The following is a 16,836-nucleotide window of genomic DNA, read 5'->3' on the forward strand; positions in this document are numbered from 1 at the left end:
AGATCACCAGTAGCCTGTCCTGGTTCAACCATGTAGACGCCACAGCCAAGAAAGCTCACCAGTGCCTCTACTTCCTTAGGAGGCTAAATAAATTTGGCATGTCCCCTTTGACACTCACCAACTTTTATTGATGCACCATAGAAAGCATCCTATCTGGATGCATCACGGCTTGGTACGGCAACTGCTCTGCCCAGGACCGCAAGAAACTGCAGAGAGTTGTGGACACAGCCTAACGTATCATGGAAGCCAGCCTCCCCTCCATGGACTCTGTCTTTACCTCTTGTTGTCTTAGTGAAGCAGCCAGCAGAATCAAAGACCCCACCCAACCGGGACATTCTCTCTTCTCTCCTCTTCCATCAGGTAGAAGATACAGGAGCCTGAGGGCACATACCACCAGGCTCAAGGACAGCTTCTATCCCACTGTGATAAGACTATTGAACAGTTCCCTTATACTTTGAGATGGACTCTTGACCTCACAATCTACCTTGTTGTGACCTTGCACCTTATTGTTTACCTGCAATGCACTTCCCTGTAGCTGTGACACTTTACTCTGTACTCTGTTAGTGTTTTTTTTACCTGTACTACCTCAATGCACTCTGCATTAACTCAATGTATCTGCACTGTGTAATGAATTGATCCGTACGAATGGTATGTAAGACAAGTTTTTCACTGTACCTTGGTACAAGTGACAATAATAAGCCAATACCAATACCAGTCACAGTGATTGAGGATTTGGGGCATTGTAAGATGAAAGTCAAGATTAATGAGCAATAGATTTTTTGAATAGCAGAGCTGGCTGAGGAGGCAGTATGGATCACTGCTTACATAAGTCACACATCATCTTGAATTGGAATTGTTTTGCTGTCTGCTGACTGCCAGTTGGAACACCCTACTGAACATATTGGAGCATCTTCAGAACATGTGAGCTCGAGTGGTCCAAGGAGGTAACTCACTGCTATCTTCTCGAGGGCTGTTTGGGATGGTGATTAAACGTGGGCCTTGCCAGTGACAGTGAAGGGAAATGAATACAAAACATGAAGTACATTTCAAAGTGCAGTCAATGTTCTGAAGACTTGATATCTACCCAGTTTCCAGATGGTTAGCATATTGCCTGGATTCCAGTTATCCTTTCTTCTGGAATGTGAAATAGACCATGCCCATGTTGTCCTTATAGAAAAATGTCATCCTGAGGCAGGGTGGGGAGAGACAGATAAGCAAAGTGTATTATACAAATTCACTTTGTATGGACACAGAGGCTACTCCAACCAGTCCAGATGAAGAGTCTCGACCCAAAACGTCGACTGTCCATTTCCTTCCACAGGTGCTGCCTGACCCGCTGAGTTCTTCCAGCTTCTTGTTTGTTGCTCCTACCAGATGTAGTTTAACTTTCCAGATTCAGGTAACCTTCTGTTTGTATTTGGCTTCATCATATTATGACTTAATTGACAAACCACAGGATCCACATTGTTATGCAGGAGAATGAATTGTCGATTTCCCATCCTGAAATCTTTTTCTGGCACTAATTCCCAGTGCCCACAATAGGAGAGTGTTTGGCCATTCCAACATAGTGTGCCTACAATAGGAGAGTGTTTGGCCATTCCAACATAGTGTGCCTACAATAGGAGAGTGTTTGGCCATTCCAACATAGTGTGCCTACAATAGGAGAGTGTTTGGCCATTCCAACATAGTGTGCCTACAATAGGAGAGTGTTTGGCCATTCCAACATAGTGTGGAAGCACTTTAGCTGCTATTGGGTGATTCACTGACTTCCCCACTAAATTCTAGTTCATTAAGAAGTTGGAAATTTTGAGATGATTAAGCAAGATGATGTTCAGGACCTTTTTGTGACTCTTGTGTCTTTTTATAAAGAGTTAATCATTTTGCAATTTCTGGGAGAAAAGATTGCTTTTTTTTACATCCAAATATTTAATTGTCAGAAGGCAAGCAGTTCTCGCCTGTGTTCTCCCCGTTCCATTTTCAACGGGAAAGTGGTTTGAGCTGATGGCCGTGAAGCATTAGTGATCAAACCGGCTGCTATTATCGTCTCTCACCCATTGTTCCAGATCCTGTGGTCAGCAGCTCTTGTACAACCATGTAGTTGATTCGCTGAACGGTGATGCCATATGTGTTCAGCCAACCCGCACGGCTTTTGCCCTCTGCTGTACCTCACCGGGCGCTTCACTAAATGCAAACGCATTCGATTCCGCAGCCTTTTTGTCAAGTATTCCCGGTGTCAGCGGAAAGTCCAGACGTTTATCTAAACGGCTCTGCCGATGTGAATACAATGGCTCTGATTGTGCTTTAAACTTCCACCCAGCACTTTGTGCCTGGAAGTTCCTCACAAAAATGCGGTTCATTTGTGAGCTTCCATTCCACTCATTTGAAATGTCAAGACATTTCTAATTTATCTGTTGATCTGTTGTTAGACGGGGATTGAAAGATGCGGAAAAAATCTGGAGCTATAAAGAGTATTTTATAACATGGCTTTAATGTAGAGAGCCTTACAACCACTGAGGTACTTTTGAATGTAATTACTGTTGCATCATAAGAAACATGACTATCAGTTTATGAAAAGAGGTTCGGCTTGTCATCGAACACTCACAAACTTGTACAGATGTGCTGTTGAAAGTATCCTGACTGGTTGTATCTTGGTCTGGTGCGGCAATTCCAATGCACAGGAATGCAAGAAGCTGCAGAGAGTAGTGGATTCAGCCAGATACATCACAGGCACATCCCTTCCCACCATCGGTATTATCTACATGAGGTGCTGCCTCAAGAAGGCAACATCTGTTATCAAAGATTCCCACCATCCGGGCCATGACACCTTCTCGCAGCTACCATGGGGCAGGAGGTACAGAAGCCTGAAGTCCCACACCACCAGGTTCAAGAACAGCTACTTCCCTTCAACCATTTGGTTCTGGAACCAACCGGCAGAACGCTAGTCACTACCTCAGTATAGCAACACTATGACCACTTTGCTCACTTTACACTAAAATGGACTTTTTTTGTTTTTAATTGTGTCCTTTCTTGTTAAAAAATAACGTATAATTTATGCGTAATTAATATTTTTCTTGGAAATGCTGCTTATCTGACGCTCTGTGCCTGTGATGCTGCTGCAAGTTTTTCATTGCACCTGTGCACACATGTACCTGTGCAGATGACAATAAACTTGAGTTTTTAAAATACACAGCAAGATCCCACATAGAGTGTTGCAATAAAGACCAGATAGTCTTTAATAGATATGGTGACGTTGATTGTGGGATAAATATTGGCTGGGACATCAGGCAACTCTCCAACTTTTCAGAATAGTGCCATGGAATTCTGAGCAACCACCTGAGAAGGGCAACGTGGCCCAGGGGTCCGGCCCACCTTAAAGCGTACCACTCCTGTGGTGCCTGAGTAGAGGCCTTTGGAAGGGGGAGCTTAACCCATGGCCTTGAGACAATGAAGCTAGAAGGCTGCTTACTGATCTACTGCTGAACTTTTTATTGTGGATAATTGAAAATTGAAGAGATTGTAAATTATTAATGGGATCCTGCTTGTTGTTGCTCCTCAGATGACATTTAGTCCATTGGAACATTGTGAATCGTAGGCAGGAAACATTACCATGTGTTGAAAATACAAAAGTCCTCATTATGTAACTTCGCCCAGTAAAGGTTCTGTGTTAGAGCTGCATTGTGTTATAACGGGAATAACGTGTTGAATCATATCTTAATTGGAGCAGAAGTGAATTGTTTGCAAGACTACCCTTCCAATAAAATTACATTTGAAATAATGGCCCAGCATGAATTATCAGAGTGTCGTTGGCCTCCTGTTCTCTATTATTTTTCCAGCGTCTCTATTACAATTCAGCTGCTGCATCAGCAGATTTCCACTGTTTTTAAGGCCATTGCTTGCTTTGGAGACAAGACCAGTTCCTCTCGTCCTATGCTATTTTTGCCTGGCAGTTCTCAGTTTGAACAATGGCTAAAATTTAGGAGTATGGACTGCGTTTACATCGAGATTATCTGAGGGACATTAGTTGGACCAAATGCACTGACGGCTGGAGAATTCAAATAACTTTTTCTCTTGTGCAGCAACTTGTTGCGTGAAGGGCTCCAAACAACACCCTTCGCTGTGTAAATTTCCTGTACACGTTAATGTAGTCTCTCTCCTTTCCGTTCACCGAGCTGAAGAGGACTCACTGCCATCAGAACCATTAACATTATCTTGGCATCAGGGATAATGAGACGGATAAAACACTGTACAGGAAAGATTAAAGGTATCAGTGCCTTATAGTGTGTGATTCTTTAACCACCTGTGCCAAACCAATTAATGTTTAATAATGTGCTATAATGTACCTGCAGAGTGAATAATAACCACTTATGTGCAGTTGTTTACCAGTGGTGAATTGGGGGGAACAATATATTCATTATGTGCATTTTTCACTACTGACCGTGATTGTTAATCACAGCAATTTTGAGAGATTCAATTTTGCAGTAACTTTGCACCACTATTACTTGTCCAAAAGGAATGAATCAGTGGCTTGAAATATGCTCAGTGCAAATAATTATTCACTTGTCACTTTGCCTGGTGCATACCCACAGAATACAAAAAGTGCAAAAGTTTACATTCCAGCAACCTTAAAGTTTGCAGCTTTAAAACCTAAATTGCTAAAGCACTGCAATGACTGTACGTAATACCTGGCACCTCTTTCAAAGCAGACCTGGTCAAGGTGTTATTATCTGTCCAGGAATTGAAAGTGGTGGGTAATTGGTTGCCTGATTTGTCTTCTTCCAGAGATCCGGGCTCAGTTAGTCGAGCAGCTGAAATGTTTGGAGCAACAGACGGAGATGAGGGTTCAACTCCTTCAGGACCTCCAGGATTTCTTCCGCAAGAAGTCGGAAATTGAAATGGAGTATTCCCGAAATCTGGAGAAGCTGGCTGAACGATTCATGGCGAAAACTCGCAGCACAAAGGACCATCAGCAGTACAAGTAAGGGACTCCCCTTGTGTGCGCACCACTTGATCTGTGTTTTTCTTTCGCGTGGATAGATTACTGGCCGGTGAGTCAGGGTTCTTAAACTCCAGGAATTTAATAAAGAAACAGTGATGGATTCAGTTTGTGGTCTTCCTGAGAAGCTATTTCACTCCAGTAAATAACAGAGGAACTTTATGTAATGATTCAATGCAGCAACATGTGCCCTATCAAAAGGGGAACCAGCCCAGACAGTTACTGATGCACAAATCTGTTGTACTAATTTATATGCTAATTTGTAAATTGTCCAGTAGCGATGAGTATGTAGTGGCCAATATGAACTTTATGTGTGTGTGAGATTTGCCAGAGAAACATTTATCGTGGCAGTTGAACAGCCTATCGTGATTGTTCCATCCCTGAAGTAGCTGGAAAGACAGAAAGACTTTCGTTGTACAGCACCTTTGAAGACCTTATCATTACAGCCATGAAATGTGGTCACTGGTGTAACGTGCAAAATGTGATGGCCAATTAGTGCACAGCAAGCTCACACGGATGTGACTTCAACTGAGTAATCTGTGTGAGTTAAATATTGATAACCACACTTGGAGTATTGTGTGCAGTTCTGGTCGCCCCATTATAGGAAGGATGTGGAGGCTTTGGAGAAGATGCAGAAAGAGGTTCACCAGGATGCTGCCTGGATTAGAGGGCGTGTGCCATGAGGAGAGGTTGGACAAACTTGGATTGTTTTCTCAGGCGTGTCGGAGGCTGAGGGGAGACCTGATAGAAGTGTCTAAGATTATGAGAGGCATAGATGCAGTAAACAGTCAGAATATTTTCCCCAGCGTAGAAATGTCAAGGACTAGAGGACGTGCATTTAAAGTGAGAGGGGAAAAGTTTAAAGGAGATGTGTGGGGCAAGTTTTTTTTACACACAGAGTGGTGGATGCTGGAACAGGCTGCCAGGGGTAGTGGTGGAAGTAGATAAAGGCATTTAAGAGGCTGTTGGATTGACGCATGAATGTGGAGGGAATGGAAGGACATGGAGTAACACACACAAAATGCTGGAGGAACTCAGCAGGTCAGGCAGCATCAATGGAGGGAAATGAACAGTCGACGTTTCAGGTCGAGACCTTTCATCAGGACTGGAACGGAAGAGGGCAGGAGGAGGGATGTGGATCATGTACAGGCAGATGAAATTCAGTTAGGAAGTTGTGGGCATGCTATGCTGGTGCCGGAAGCGTGGCGACACTTGCGGGCTGCCCCCAGAACACTCTATGCAAAAGATGCATTTTACTGTGTGTTTTGATGTACATGTGACTAATAAAGTTACCTTACTTTATCTTAATTCAGCATTGTGTTCAGTGCAGATGTTGTGGGCTGAAGGGCCTGTTCCTGTGCTGTACTGTTCTATGTCCTAACCATTTCGCTCCTTCTGAAGCCATGCAGTGTGATGTGTCATCTGCTTGACCTAGCAGATGAGGGCTCGGTTAAAGGTACAGCTTCTGCTTTTACAGACGTCCTTAAGTCTATTCAGCCCATAAGTTGGAAAATACACAAAGATCACTCGATATGGTAACCACACCTCCACAGTGTGTAAAGAATGGCATCAAAAACACAAAAGACTGATTTAGTAAAATGATTGCTGAAAGTGAGTAAACTAGTTCTGTCGCTTGTAGAAACAAGTGTATGCATGTATGTCAGACTTCTAACTTTAATAATATAGGAGCTAGCTCATATGTAGGGGTGTCCATAAGTCAGACGTTCATAACCCAGGGAAAGATTGTATCTGAAAACTGACTCGATTATTTATACACCCCACTCTTTCTCCATTTTTCTGCTAGATTTCTTTCTTTCCAAGTAAATGTCAGCTTCCCTTTGGGACATTTTTTTAAAATCTGCCTGCTCCAGACTCCTAGCCAGTGCGTTCCGCATATTAAAAATATTAGAGTCATAGAGTCATACGGCACGGAAACAGGCCCTTTGGCCCAACTGGTCCATGCCGACCAAGATGCCCCTTCCAAGCTAGTCCCATTTGCCCGCATTTGACCCATATCCCTTTCTATCTAATTTGCCTCCCCTCAGATATTTTTTGCCGATTGCCTTCACTCTGTGTCCTCTGGTTACATTCTGCTGGTTTCTCTTTGTACACTCTGCCAAAACTCTTCTCAATTTACAACATTTCTCAAGTTCCTGTCAGCCATCTCTTCTGTGAGGAGAATGATCCCTCTTCTCTGGTTCCTCTGGGTAAGTGGAGTCCCTCCTGTCTGACCGCTGACCAAATTAGATATTTAAATCTGCTCCCTCTCTAACACAATGGAAAATGGCAGAAATGCTCAACAGGTCAGGCAGCATCTGTGGGAGGAGAAACAGAGTTCATGTTTCATCGTCAGTGTTCATCGCTTTGATCTGAAACATCAGCTCTTTCAACTGACCTGCTGAGTGTTTCCAGCGTTTTCTGTTTTTACTTCAGATTTTGTTTTTTTTTGATTTTCAAGATAGAAAAAAAAGGGAATTAGTCTCCAAAGCACAGTGGATATTGTGTTTTGCAAACATTTCTTTTACAGTTGAACCTCATCGGTTTCATCTTGACTTGGGGATTGTGGAATTTACTGATTCCAAAGGATTTAAACATTGCACCTTTCTTGGATAAGAGCCAGCACGTTGCTGAGAGTTTGACTCTGACAAATCCTATTAAATTTTAACTTTGAAGCCTCCGATCTTGAGCATTGAGGGTGATAGAGTGTCGGTTATTCTCCTGGAATTCAGTGAGATATTTTAGGATGTTAGGTATAAAGAGGCTTTGAATTTTAAACCCGTCGAGCTTGCTCCACTTTTCAAAAAGATCATGGCTTATTCAATCAGCCCCATGTTCTTGCCTGATCCCTATTGCTCTAGACTCCTTCTACCTGTCCATCTTGGACATAAATTTGGAGACACCAGAGACTGCAGGTGCTGGAATCTGGAGCAACAAACAATCTGCTGGAGGAACTCAGCAGGTCGAGCAATGTCTGTAGGAGGAAGGGAACTGCCGATGTTTCGGGTTGAAACCCTGCATCAAGACTGAGAGTGGAGAGGGGAGATGGCCAGTGTAAAGTGGAGAGGGAGAGTGATGTGACAAGAGCACGAGGTGATCGGTGGACTGAGGAGGGGTGTAAGATCAGAATCAGGTTTATTATCACTGACATATGTCGTGAAGTTTGTTGTGTTGTAACGGTGCAAGACATAAAGACATAAGTATTACTATAAGTTACAAAAATAAATAAACAGAGTAAAAGAGGAACAACGAGGTAGTGTTCATGGGTTCAGGGACCATGCAGAAATCTGGTGGTGGAGGGGAAGAAGCTGTTCCTGAAACGTTAAGTTTCTTGATGACAGGCAGGTTGCACCAGGACAGGGAGGGGAGCAGGGGTGGAGTTCGGAGATAGTGGCAGGTGAATGATGGATGGAGGCAGCGAGAGAGAGAGAGAGAAATGAGAGGTAGATGGAGGAAGATGGGGAGAGCGGAGTGTGAAGGTTGGAGACCGCTGCTGGAGGGAGATTTGTGTTCCTGCTTATTTCCCTCCCCTCTCCACTTTCTATCCGGTTGCAGGGTTTCAACGTTGACAATTCCTTTCCTCCACAGATGCTGCTCGACCCGCTGAGTTCCTCCAGCAGATTGTTCGTTGTTTGGCCAGAAGTTTGTTCATTGACTCTTCCACTACAATCTCTGTGGGTAGAGATTTCCAAAGACCCACAACCCTCAGAGCCAAGAAATTCCTCCGCATCTCCATCTTAAATGACTGAACCTATGCCCCAGTTGTAAATCAAAAAAAACTGCAGAAGCTGAAAACCTGAAATAAAAACAGAAGATGCTAAAAATACTCAGCTGGTCAGACAGCATCTATGGAGAGAGAAGTAGAGTTAACATTTTGGGTCAGAGAACCTTTATCAGAACTGGGAAAGAGAGATTTGAAAAAGGTAGTTTTAAGTTGCAGAGAGAATGGCAGGAGAGATGGACAGGGAATACCTGTGGTAGGGCGAGACCAGGTAACTGGGGCAGTTAGAGGGCAATTATGTTTCTTTGTCTGTGTTATGTGTTGCTCATAGCAGAACGTACTAATGGAGAGTGTAAAACTGAGATGGGTGGCTCACAGCAGAAATGAGCAGTACTGCTAGAGAGAGGAAGAGCAACTTACCTAATTCCCCTAAAAGGAGAAACATCTTCTCCAGCCTTACCTTGCCAATGCCCCCTTTCTGAATCTTGTCCTTATAGTAATATTGCCTCTAATTCTAGACATAGAATAAATAGCTTGAAGTGACCTCACCAGATCACCAAGTTAGTACCAGACTCCAGATGGGGGTACATCGGTGGACCATGCCTATCAAGTGTACTCAATTGGAGTTGGCTGGTCATCACAAGGATCAGTGTGGCACCCACCGTCATTCATGGTTTTTCACAGATACCTTGCAGATTAGGACGCGTGTGTCATAAGCTTACAGGCACCCAAACTGGAGCAAAGGAACTCTGTAATGGCTTCAATGTGTTTACAGCCCATGATTGGTGTAGGTAGGATCAATAAGTAGAGGGAAGCTGTTCTCATTCACGGACAGTTCCAAGGGCTTGGGGACATGGGTTAAAATTTTGGGTTGAAGACACAAAGATGAGGTCTTAGAAGGGGTTTAGAATCTGGAGGGGTTAGACTCTGGAACTTGCAGCCTGTAGAGGTGGTGGAAACGCAATCAGCACCTTAATCTGCTATGGGGAAAGAACAATGTAGTGGCACCAGTGGGGTTGCTCTACAAGGAGCCATCACAGACTGGAGGGGCCAAATGGCCACCTCCTTACAGTAATGATTCTCAGCATGTTTGAAGTTCAGTAACAATTGCAGCAACCTTTTGAAGTTCAGTAACAATTGCAGCAACCTGCTTGTACGCTAAGAGGAGTGTAATCTGTCCTTAGTGATGTAGGTTGAGGGACTTCTTGGGCTGGGTCACCAGTTCTTCATTGAAAGGGTGTGCTGGATCCTTCATGTGAACCCATCAGGGGTTTTGGTTCAACATCTCCGAACATCTCCAACAGCGCAGCCCTCCCTCAGTAACACACCAGGGACCTGGTGTGGGTCTTGAACACTGGGCATTGAGCTAGAGCATTAAGTATAAGAGTTGGGACATCATGGTACAGCTATACCAGATGTTGGTGAGACCACAGGTAGAATACTGTGTGCAGTTCTGGTCGGCTGGGTGTAGGAAGGATATCGTTAAGCTGGAAAGGGTGCAGCAAAAGTTCACAGGGGTGTCATCAGGACTGGAGGGCTTGAGCTGTAACGGGAGACTGGAAAGGCTGGGACTTCTTTCCCTGGAGCATGGGAAGCTGAGGTATTGGTATTGGTTCATTATTGTCACTTGTACCGAGGTACAGTGAAGAGCTTGTCTTACAAACTGATCGTACAGGTCAATTCATTACACAGTGCAGCTACATTGAGTTAGTACAAAATGCATTGATGTAGTACAGGTAAAAGCTGTAACAGTACAGAATAAAGTGTCACAGCTACAGAGAAAGTGCAGTGCAATAAGGTGCAAGGTCACAGCAAGGTAGATCGTGAGGTCATAGTCCATCTCATAAGGTGTGTGACCTTATCGAGGTTTATAAATTCATGAGGGGCATAAACATGGTGAATGTTCACAGGTGAGGGAGTCTAAAACCAGAAGGCATAGCTTGAAGGTGAGAGAGGAAAGGTTTGAAAGGGATCCACGGCAAATTTTCACAGAGTGTGGTGGGTACATTAATCGAGCTGCCAGAGGAAGTGGTACAATTTCAACGTTTAAAACACATTTAGTCAGGTACGTGATAGGAAAGGTTTCGAGGGATAGGGGTCAAACACAGGCAAATAGGACTATGTCGGCTGGGCAACATGGTCGGCATGGACGAATTGGGCCGAAGGGCCTGTTTCTGTGCTGTATAACTCTGTGACACAACCATCAGAGTGAAAGTGCTTCCTACTAAACCTTTCTTATATTAAAATTATTGGTGCAATAAATTTTTACCTTCACCTGAAAGTTTTTTTTTAGAGTTTGGAGTTTTTTTGAAGGAAATATTCTGGTATTTACTGTAGAAAAGCTGCTTTGAGTAAGAGCTCTTTGAAAGATTAATGGAGTCTTCATTCTATTTTAAGGGAAATGCACTACTTTAGACAAGGAAACATGATTGAATAGAGCTTCGAGTGAGTAGCATTGGGCAAATGTACACTAGTCCAATGAAGTGAAATGCTGCTCAGTGTTTGCTGAACTGATGTTGCACGTGTTCCAGAGAAGAGCACAGTGCTGTGTTAAAGTCAGAGGTTTCTGCCACTTTAGGCCAAGGCTTCTTGTGCATTGCATCACATTCACACCTATGATCCAATGCAATAGTCCTGGTTGGCCAATGTTCTTGTGAAGCACCATGAGACATTCTGCCAAGTTAAAAGGTCTATGTAAATGCAGATAGTTGTCGTTGAAAGTCAGTGCTACTCCAAAGATGCAGGGAGAGTGCTAAAACGGGACAAGAGCAGCCTGATTGGCTGATACCGTGAAAGGACTGACCAATATCAAGTCTCTAATTTGTCTAATAATTTAACTCGGCTGATTGTTCCTGATTCCCAAGTCATGTGGTCTGTGATCCTATGCCAGGTTTGGCTGATTGGAATAGCAGGGAACCCAATCATATCTGGGATCCACCACTGAAACAGCAGCAGGTACAATGGCATCTAACACTCAGCTTGCCCTCAGCTTACGGAGGTCTGTTTAAGCCCACTTGTGAACTGCTGAACGATAGAGGTTGCCTTTTGATCTGTCGGCCACAACCAGCACAATTTGGCTCATTGTTCAGAAAATTAGACGGAAATCATCTCCTAAAGTTAGTCAAAGTTGAGTTTATTGTCAAAGTTGAGTTTGTTGATTGATATCTGGAGGTTCCATCTCTAGTTGGTCACCACGTGTGTGTGCAGATACAAGAGGTTCCACTTATTTTGTCCTGACCTACATTGCAAACCTTCTCATCTATTCTCAGGCTTGCCCGGTGCTGCAAGGTCGATTGACTGTGGGGACAGGATAGTTTGGATGGTGGCGGGTACTTTCCTTCAGCATCCACTACCCTCCCGTCCCTAGGGGCTCACTCCTAACTCACTACATTACACAAGAAAATAGGAGCAGGAGTAGGCCACCTGGTCTTTCAAGCTTGCCTGACATTCAATATGATCATGGCTGATCTGAACATAGAACATTATAGCACAGTACAGGCCCTTCAGCCCACGATGCTGTGCCGACATTTTATCCTGCTCTAAGATCTATCTAACCCTTCCCTCCCAGACAGCTCTCCATTTCGCTATCATTCATGTGTCTATCTAAGAGTCTCTTAAATGTCCCTAATGTATCTGCCTCCACCACCTCTGCCAGCATTGCGTTCCATGCACCCACTACTCTCTGTGTAAAAAAAAACACGTACCTCTGACATCCCCCTTATACCTTCCTGCAATCACCTTAAAATTATGTCCCTTCGTTTTAGCCATTTTCACCCTGGGAAAAAGTCTCTGACTGTCCATTCGATCTATGCCTCTTATCATCTTGTACACCTCTATTATGTCACCTCTCATTCTCCTTCTCTCCAAAGAGAAAAGCCCTAGCTCACTCAACCTGTCTTCATCAGACATGCTTCCAATCCAGGCAGCATCCTGGTAAATCTCCTCTGCACCCTCTCTAAAGCTTCCACATCCTTCCTATAATGAGGCGGCCAGAACTGAACACAATACTCCAAGTGTGGTCTAACCAGAGTTTTATAGAGCTGCAACATTACCTTGCAGCTCTTGAACTCAATCCCCTGACTAATGAAGGCCAACACACCATACACCTTCTTAACAACCGTATCGACCTGTGCGGCAACCTTGAGGGATCCATGGACATGGACCCCAAGACCCCTCAGTTTCTCCACACTGCTACGAGTCCTGCCATTAACCTTGTATTCTGCCTTCAAATTCGATCTTCCAAAGTGCGTTACTTCACACTTTTCCAGGCTTCACCTCCCCTTCTATCCCAGTTCCCCATAGCCCCCCAATTCCATTAACTTTCAAAAATGTATCTACTCCCCCTTTAAGTACCCCCAAAGATCTAACCCCCACAACCTTCTGAAGTAGAGAATTCCAGAGATTCACCACCCACCGCGAGAAATTCTGATGCAGTTTTAAATGACTATCCCCCTAAACGTTTAACTATGTCTCTTCATTCAAGAATCCTGTAACTATTTCCCTTGTTCCACACTTGGAGCATGATCAGAAGTTTAAAAAAACATTCCCTATCTTTTTTTATATACTCGTAACTCGGAAGAAGTGGTCCATTAATGCAGTTGAACTCCCTGCTGACCAGTTTGATTTGAGATGGTCTTTTTACATTTTTAGTGGATATTGTAAGGGGTTATTTTTGCCTCGGGCATTTGGTTTGCTCTTGGCCATCCTCTGCTGCCTCAGAAACATGCTCCCCATTGATATTTAAAAATTGAACTTACATGGAGTTCCATTATTCACACTGTAAACCAATTAGAAGCACAGAAGCAAAAAACTGGCATTGTAATCCTTTAAGTCTGTTCTTCTGCACAGTGAGATCACAGGGTCTAATTCTGTAAACTGGCCCTTTTCCCTCCTATTCCTTTGTATCTGTTTTACCAAAAATCCATCCATCTCAGTAAAAAAAAAGTTAATCAACTGTTCTCCAAACAGAAACTGAGAGATCAGAGATCCAAATTCCCACCAACCTCTCTGTGTGGACAGCAAGAGACTGCAGATACTGGAATCTGGAGCAACACACAATCTACTGGAGGAATTCAAGTGGGTTGAGCAGCATCTGTGGGACCTGATGCAGGGTTTTGACCCAATTCCTTCGTGCCCCCCCCCCCCCACAGATGCTGCTTGACCCACTGAGTTCCTCCAGCAGATTGCTTGTTGCTCCCTGTGAGTCTAATTGTTTCCCAACTTTATTCTCTGAAAGACTTTCCTGTGAATTTTTGACTAGCCCCCTCAATTTTAGACTCGCCAATTCTGATAGACTGATTCAGTCTATCAGTTCACTTCAGCACCTTGTGAAGTCAGAAGGAAATAAGAAGCAGAGGTCAATCACAAAGCCCCTCAAGCCTACTCCTCCGTTCAGTGGATCATGGCTGATCTAATCTTGGCCTTGGCTCCACTTTCCTGCCTGTTCCCCATGACCCTTGACTTCCCCATAAGCCAAAAGTCAACGCCAGCCTTGAATATACAAGTCAAGTTTACAAAGTGCAGTTTATTGTCAGATGCACAAGTACATGTGTGCACAGGTGCAACGAAAAACTTACTTGAAGCAGCATCACAGGCACGTCACCATATAAACAGCATTCACAAGAAAAACAAAAATTGAACATAAACAATTTTTACAAGAAGGAACACAATGAAAACAAAAAAAAACAAAGTCCATTTTAGGGCAAAGTGGTCATAGTGTTGCTATACTGAGGTAGTGATTAGGGTTGTGCAGGTCGGTTCAAGAACCGAATGGTTGAAGGGAAGTAGCTGTTCCTGAACGTGGTGGTGTGGGACTTCAGGCTTCTGTACCTCCTGCCCGATGGGAGCTGCGAGAAGGGGGCATGGCCGAGATGGTGGGGATCTTTGATGACGGATGTTGCCTTCTTGAGGCAACGATTCAGCTTCACAGCTCTCTGTAGTAGAGAATTTAATGATTAGAATCTCCTGAGAGAAGAAAATCCTTCACGCCTCCATCTGAAAATCAGCCTCTTATTGGAAATCCCCCCACAATGTCTGCCCCGGCAAGCTGCTGTGTGGGGACCTCTATGAGACAAAATGTCCTGTAATTGAAGGCTGATAAATCTATACCCCTTTGTGATTCCTGGATCTTAGTTCTTGTTGCAGGGTCAATTGTATGATCAGTAGAGAGGGTTTTCCGAATCCCTCATGGACACCTTTGTATTGAAGGGGTGGAGGGTCTTCAGCAAGGAGTTCTGATGCAGAATCCTGAGGAAAGCTGGCCATGAGAGTAGGTTAACAAGAGCAGTGGGAGGGATATGGAACTCCCAGAAGGAGTGTGGGGTCCAATTTTGGGCTGCAAGTGGTACAGGACACGTGGCAAGGAGGCAGTTGGTTGTGGGAGAAAGGGGCTGAATTCTGGGTGCATGGGTGCTGGTCTGGAGGGTTAGGAGAGTCACAGTTTCATTTGAGAACAGATAGACAGTGGGAAGGGTGATTTAGAACCATAGAGAATCATAGAGTCTACACTTCTCACTGCGTCGGTAAAACAGCCAACGTAATCAAAGACCCCACCCACCCTGGACATTCTCTCTTCTACCCCCTCCCATCAGGCAGAAGATACAAAAGCCTGAAAGCACGTACCACCAGGCTCAAGGGCAGCTTCTATCCCGCTGTTATAAGACTATTGAACGGTCCCCTATACAATAAGATGGACTCTTGACCTCACAATCTACCTTGTTATGGTCTTGCGCCTTATTGTCTGCCTGCACTGCACTTTCTCTGTAACTGTACTATTTCATTTTGCATTCAGTTATTGTTTTCCCTTGTATAACTGTAAAGAAATGATCTGTATGGATAGCACGCAAAACAAAGTCTTTCACTGTACCTCGGTACATGTGACAATAATAAACCAATTTACCAATTTAGAGTCATAGAGAGATACAGCACAGAAACAGACCCTTCTTGACCTCTATTTTATCTTCTGTGATTTTGTTTTGGAATCTTTATATTCCTCTCATTCAAGCATTCATGAATAACTTTCACAATCCTAAGGGACATCCATATTTTTGCTGTGTATTGGCTCCACGTGCAGAGGTAGCAGACTTCTTTTGATCTCTCATCTCACTCAAGTCATTGTCAGTTTCATATTTGTGTCTGTAGCCCTGTAATTACAGATTAAGTTAAAGAGCCTGTTTTATGTCTGAATTTATGATGTCTGACCTGCTAAAAGGCAAGTTAGAAGATAGTACCACGGCTGTCTTGTCTGAAGTTTTGCATCATTGATTACTTGACATATAACAGTAATTAATGTCTAACGTGGTATGCTGTGAATGTATTCAACAAAAGGGCTTTGCAACAATCTGTAAAATAGCAATGCACGTTTGAGATTTTATGATTTACCTTGTAATGACAACAATTCAGTATATTTGATAAGTATTCAATACTTGAGCCCATAAACGGGAAATAATTAGCAATTAGAATTCAGGAATTATCCAGCCTTGCACGCATTAACATTTTGCTGCACCAAAGTGGGTCCAAACTAAGTACAAGGTATCTGCCCCCATCGTCCTATGTGGCTGATCTCTTAACTGCCAGTGTTCAGATTCAAACAATCTGTTTAAGGAACTCAGTGGGTCGAGCAGCATCTGTGGAGGGAAAGGAATTGTTGACATTTCGAATCGTCGACCTGATGCAGGATTACTGTTTTACTGAAACGTCGACAGTTGCTTTCCCCCTGCAGATGTTGGTCGATCCGCTGAGTTCGTCCGGCAGGTTCTCGTTGCCTCAGATTCCAGCGTCTGCGGTCTCTTGTGTCTCTGTGTTAAAATCCAGTAGACACGAGCATGGAAGAGAGAGAACCAGGTGTTGGCAGATCTTGATTGGGGCCCACAGGGGAGGACGAGGGAAATGGGATGCCTGGCGAGGGACAGATGAGGGGGTGGGTGTTGTTGCCTTGCGCTGAGGCTGGGTGCTGACTTGTGGCCCCAGGAGAACTGATGTGTAATGCAGGCGACCCTCATGTTACAGTTGTTTGGCTTATGGAAATTCACCCTTACAGAATCCACAATTCACCATCCGTGGAATAAAATTCGATCTTACAGAAGTTATGTGGGAAGAGAAAGAAAGTAAGAAAGCATGAATTTTT

General features: G+C 43.9%; 1 protein-coding gene across 5 annotated transcripts in view; it reads left to right on the top strand.

The window, feature by feature from the left end:
- Positions 1–16,836, top strand: part of srgap1a (SLIT-ROBO Rho GTPase activating protein 1a) — a 230,373-nt gene that overhangs the window by 93,161 nt on the left and 120,376 nt on the right. For all 5 annotated transcript variants that reach the window (XM_052030040.1, XM_052030041.1, XM_052030042.1 and 2 more), the window contains exon 2: positions 4,780–4,975. In XM_052030040.1, coding sequence (XP_051886000.1) covers positions 4,780–4,975 — 196 coding nt within the window. The remainder of the gene's footprint in view (positions 1–4,779; positions 4,976–16,836) is intronic.

This window comes from Pristis pectinata, chromosome 15, assembly GCF_009764475.1.
Source record: "Pristis pectinata isolate sPriPec2 chromosome 15, sPriPec2.1.pri, whole genome shotgun sequence".
Classification (NCBI taxonomy): Eukaryota; Metazoa; Chordata; class Chondrichthyes; order Rhinopristiformes; family Pristidae; genus Pristis; species Pristis pectinata.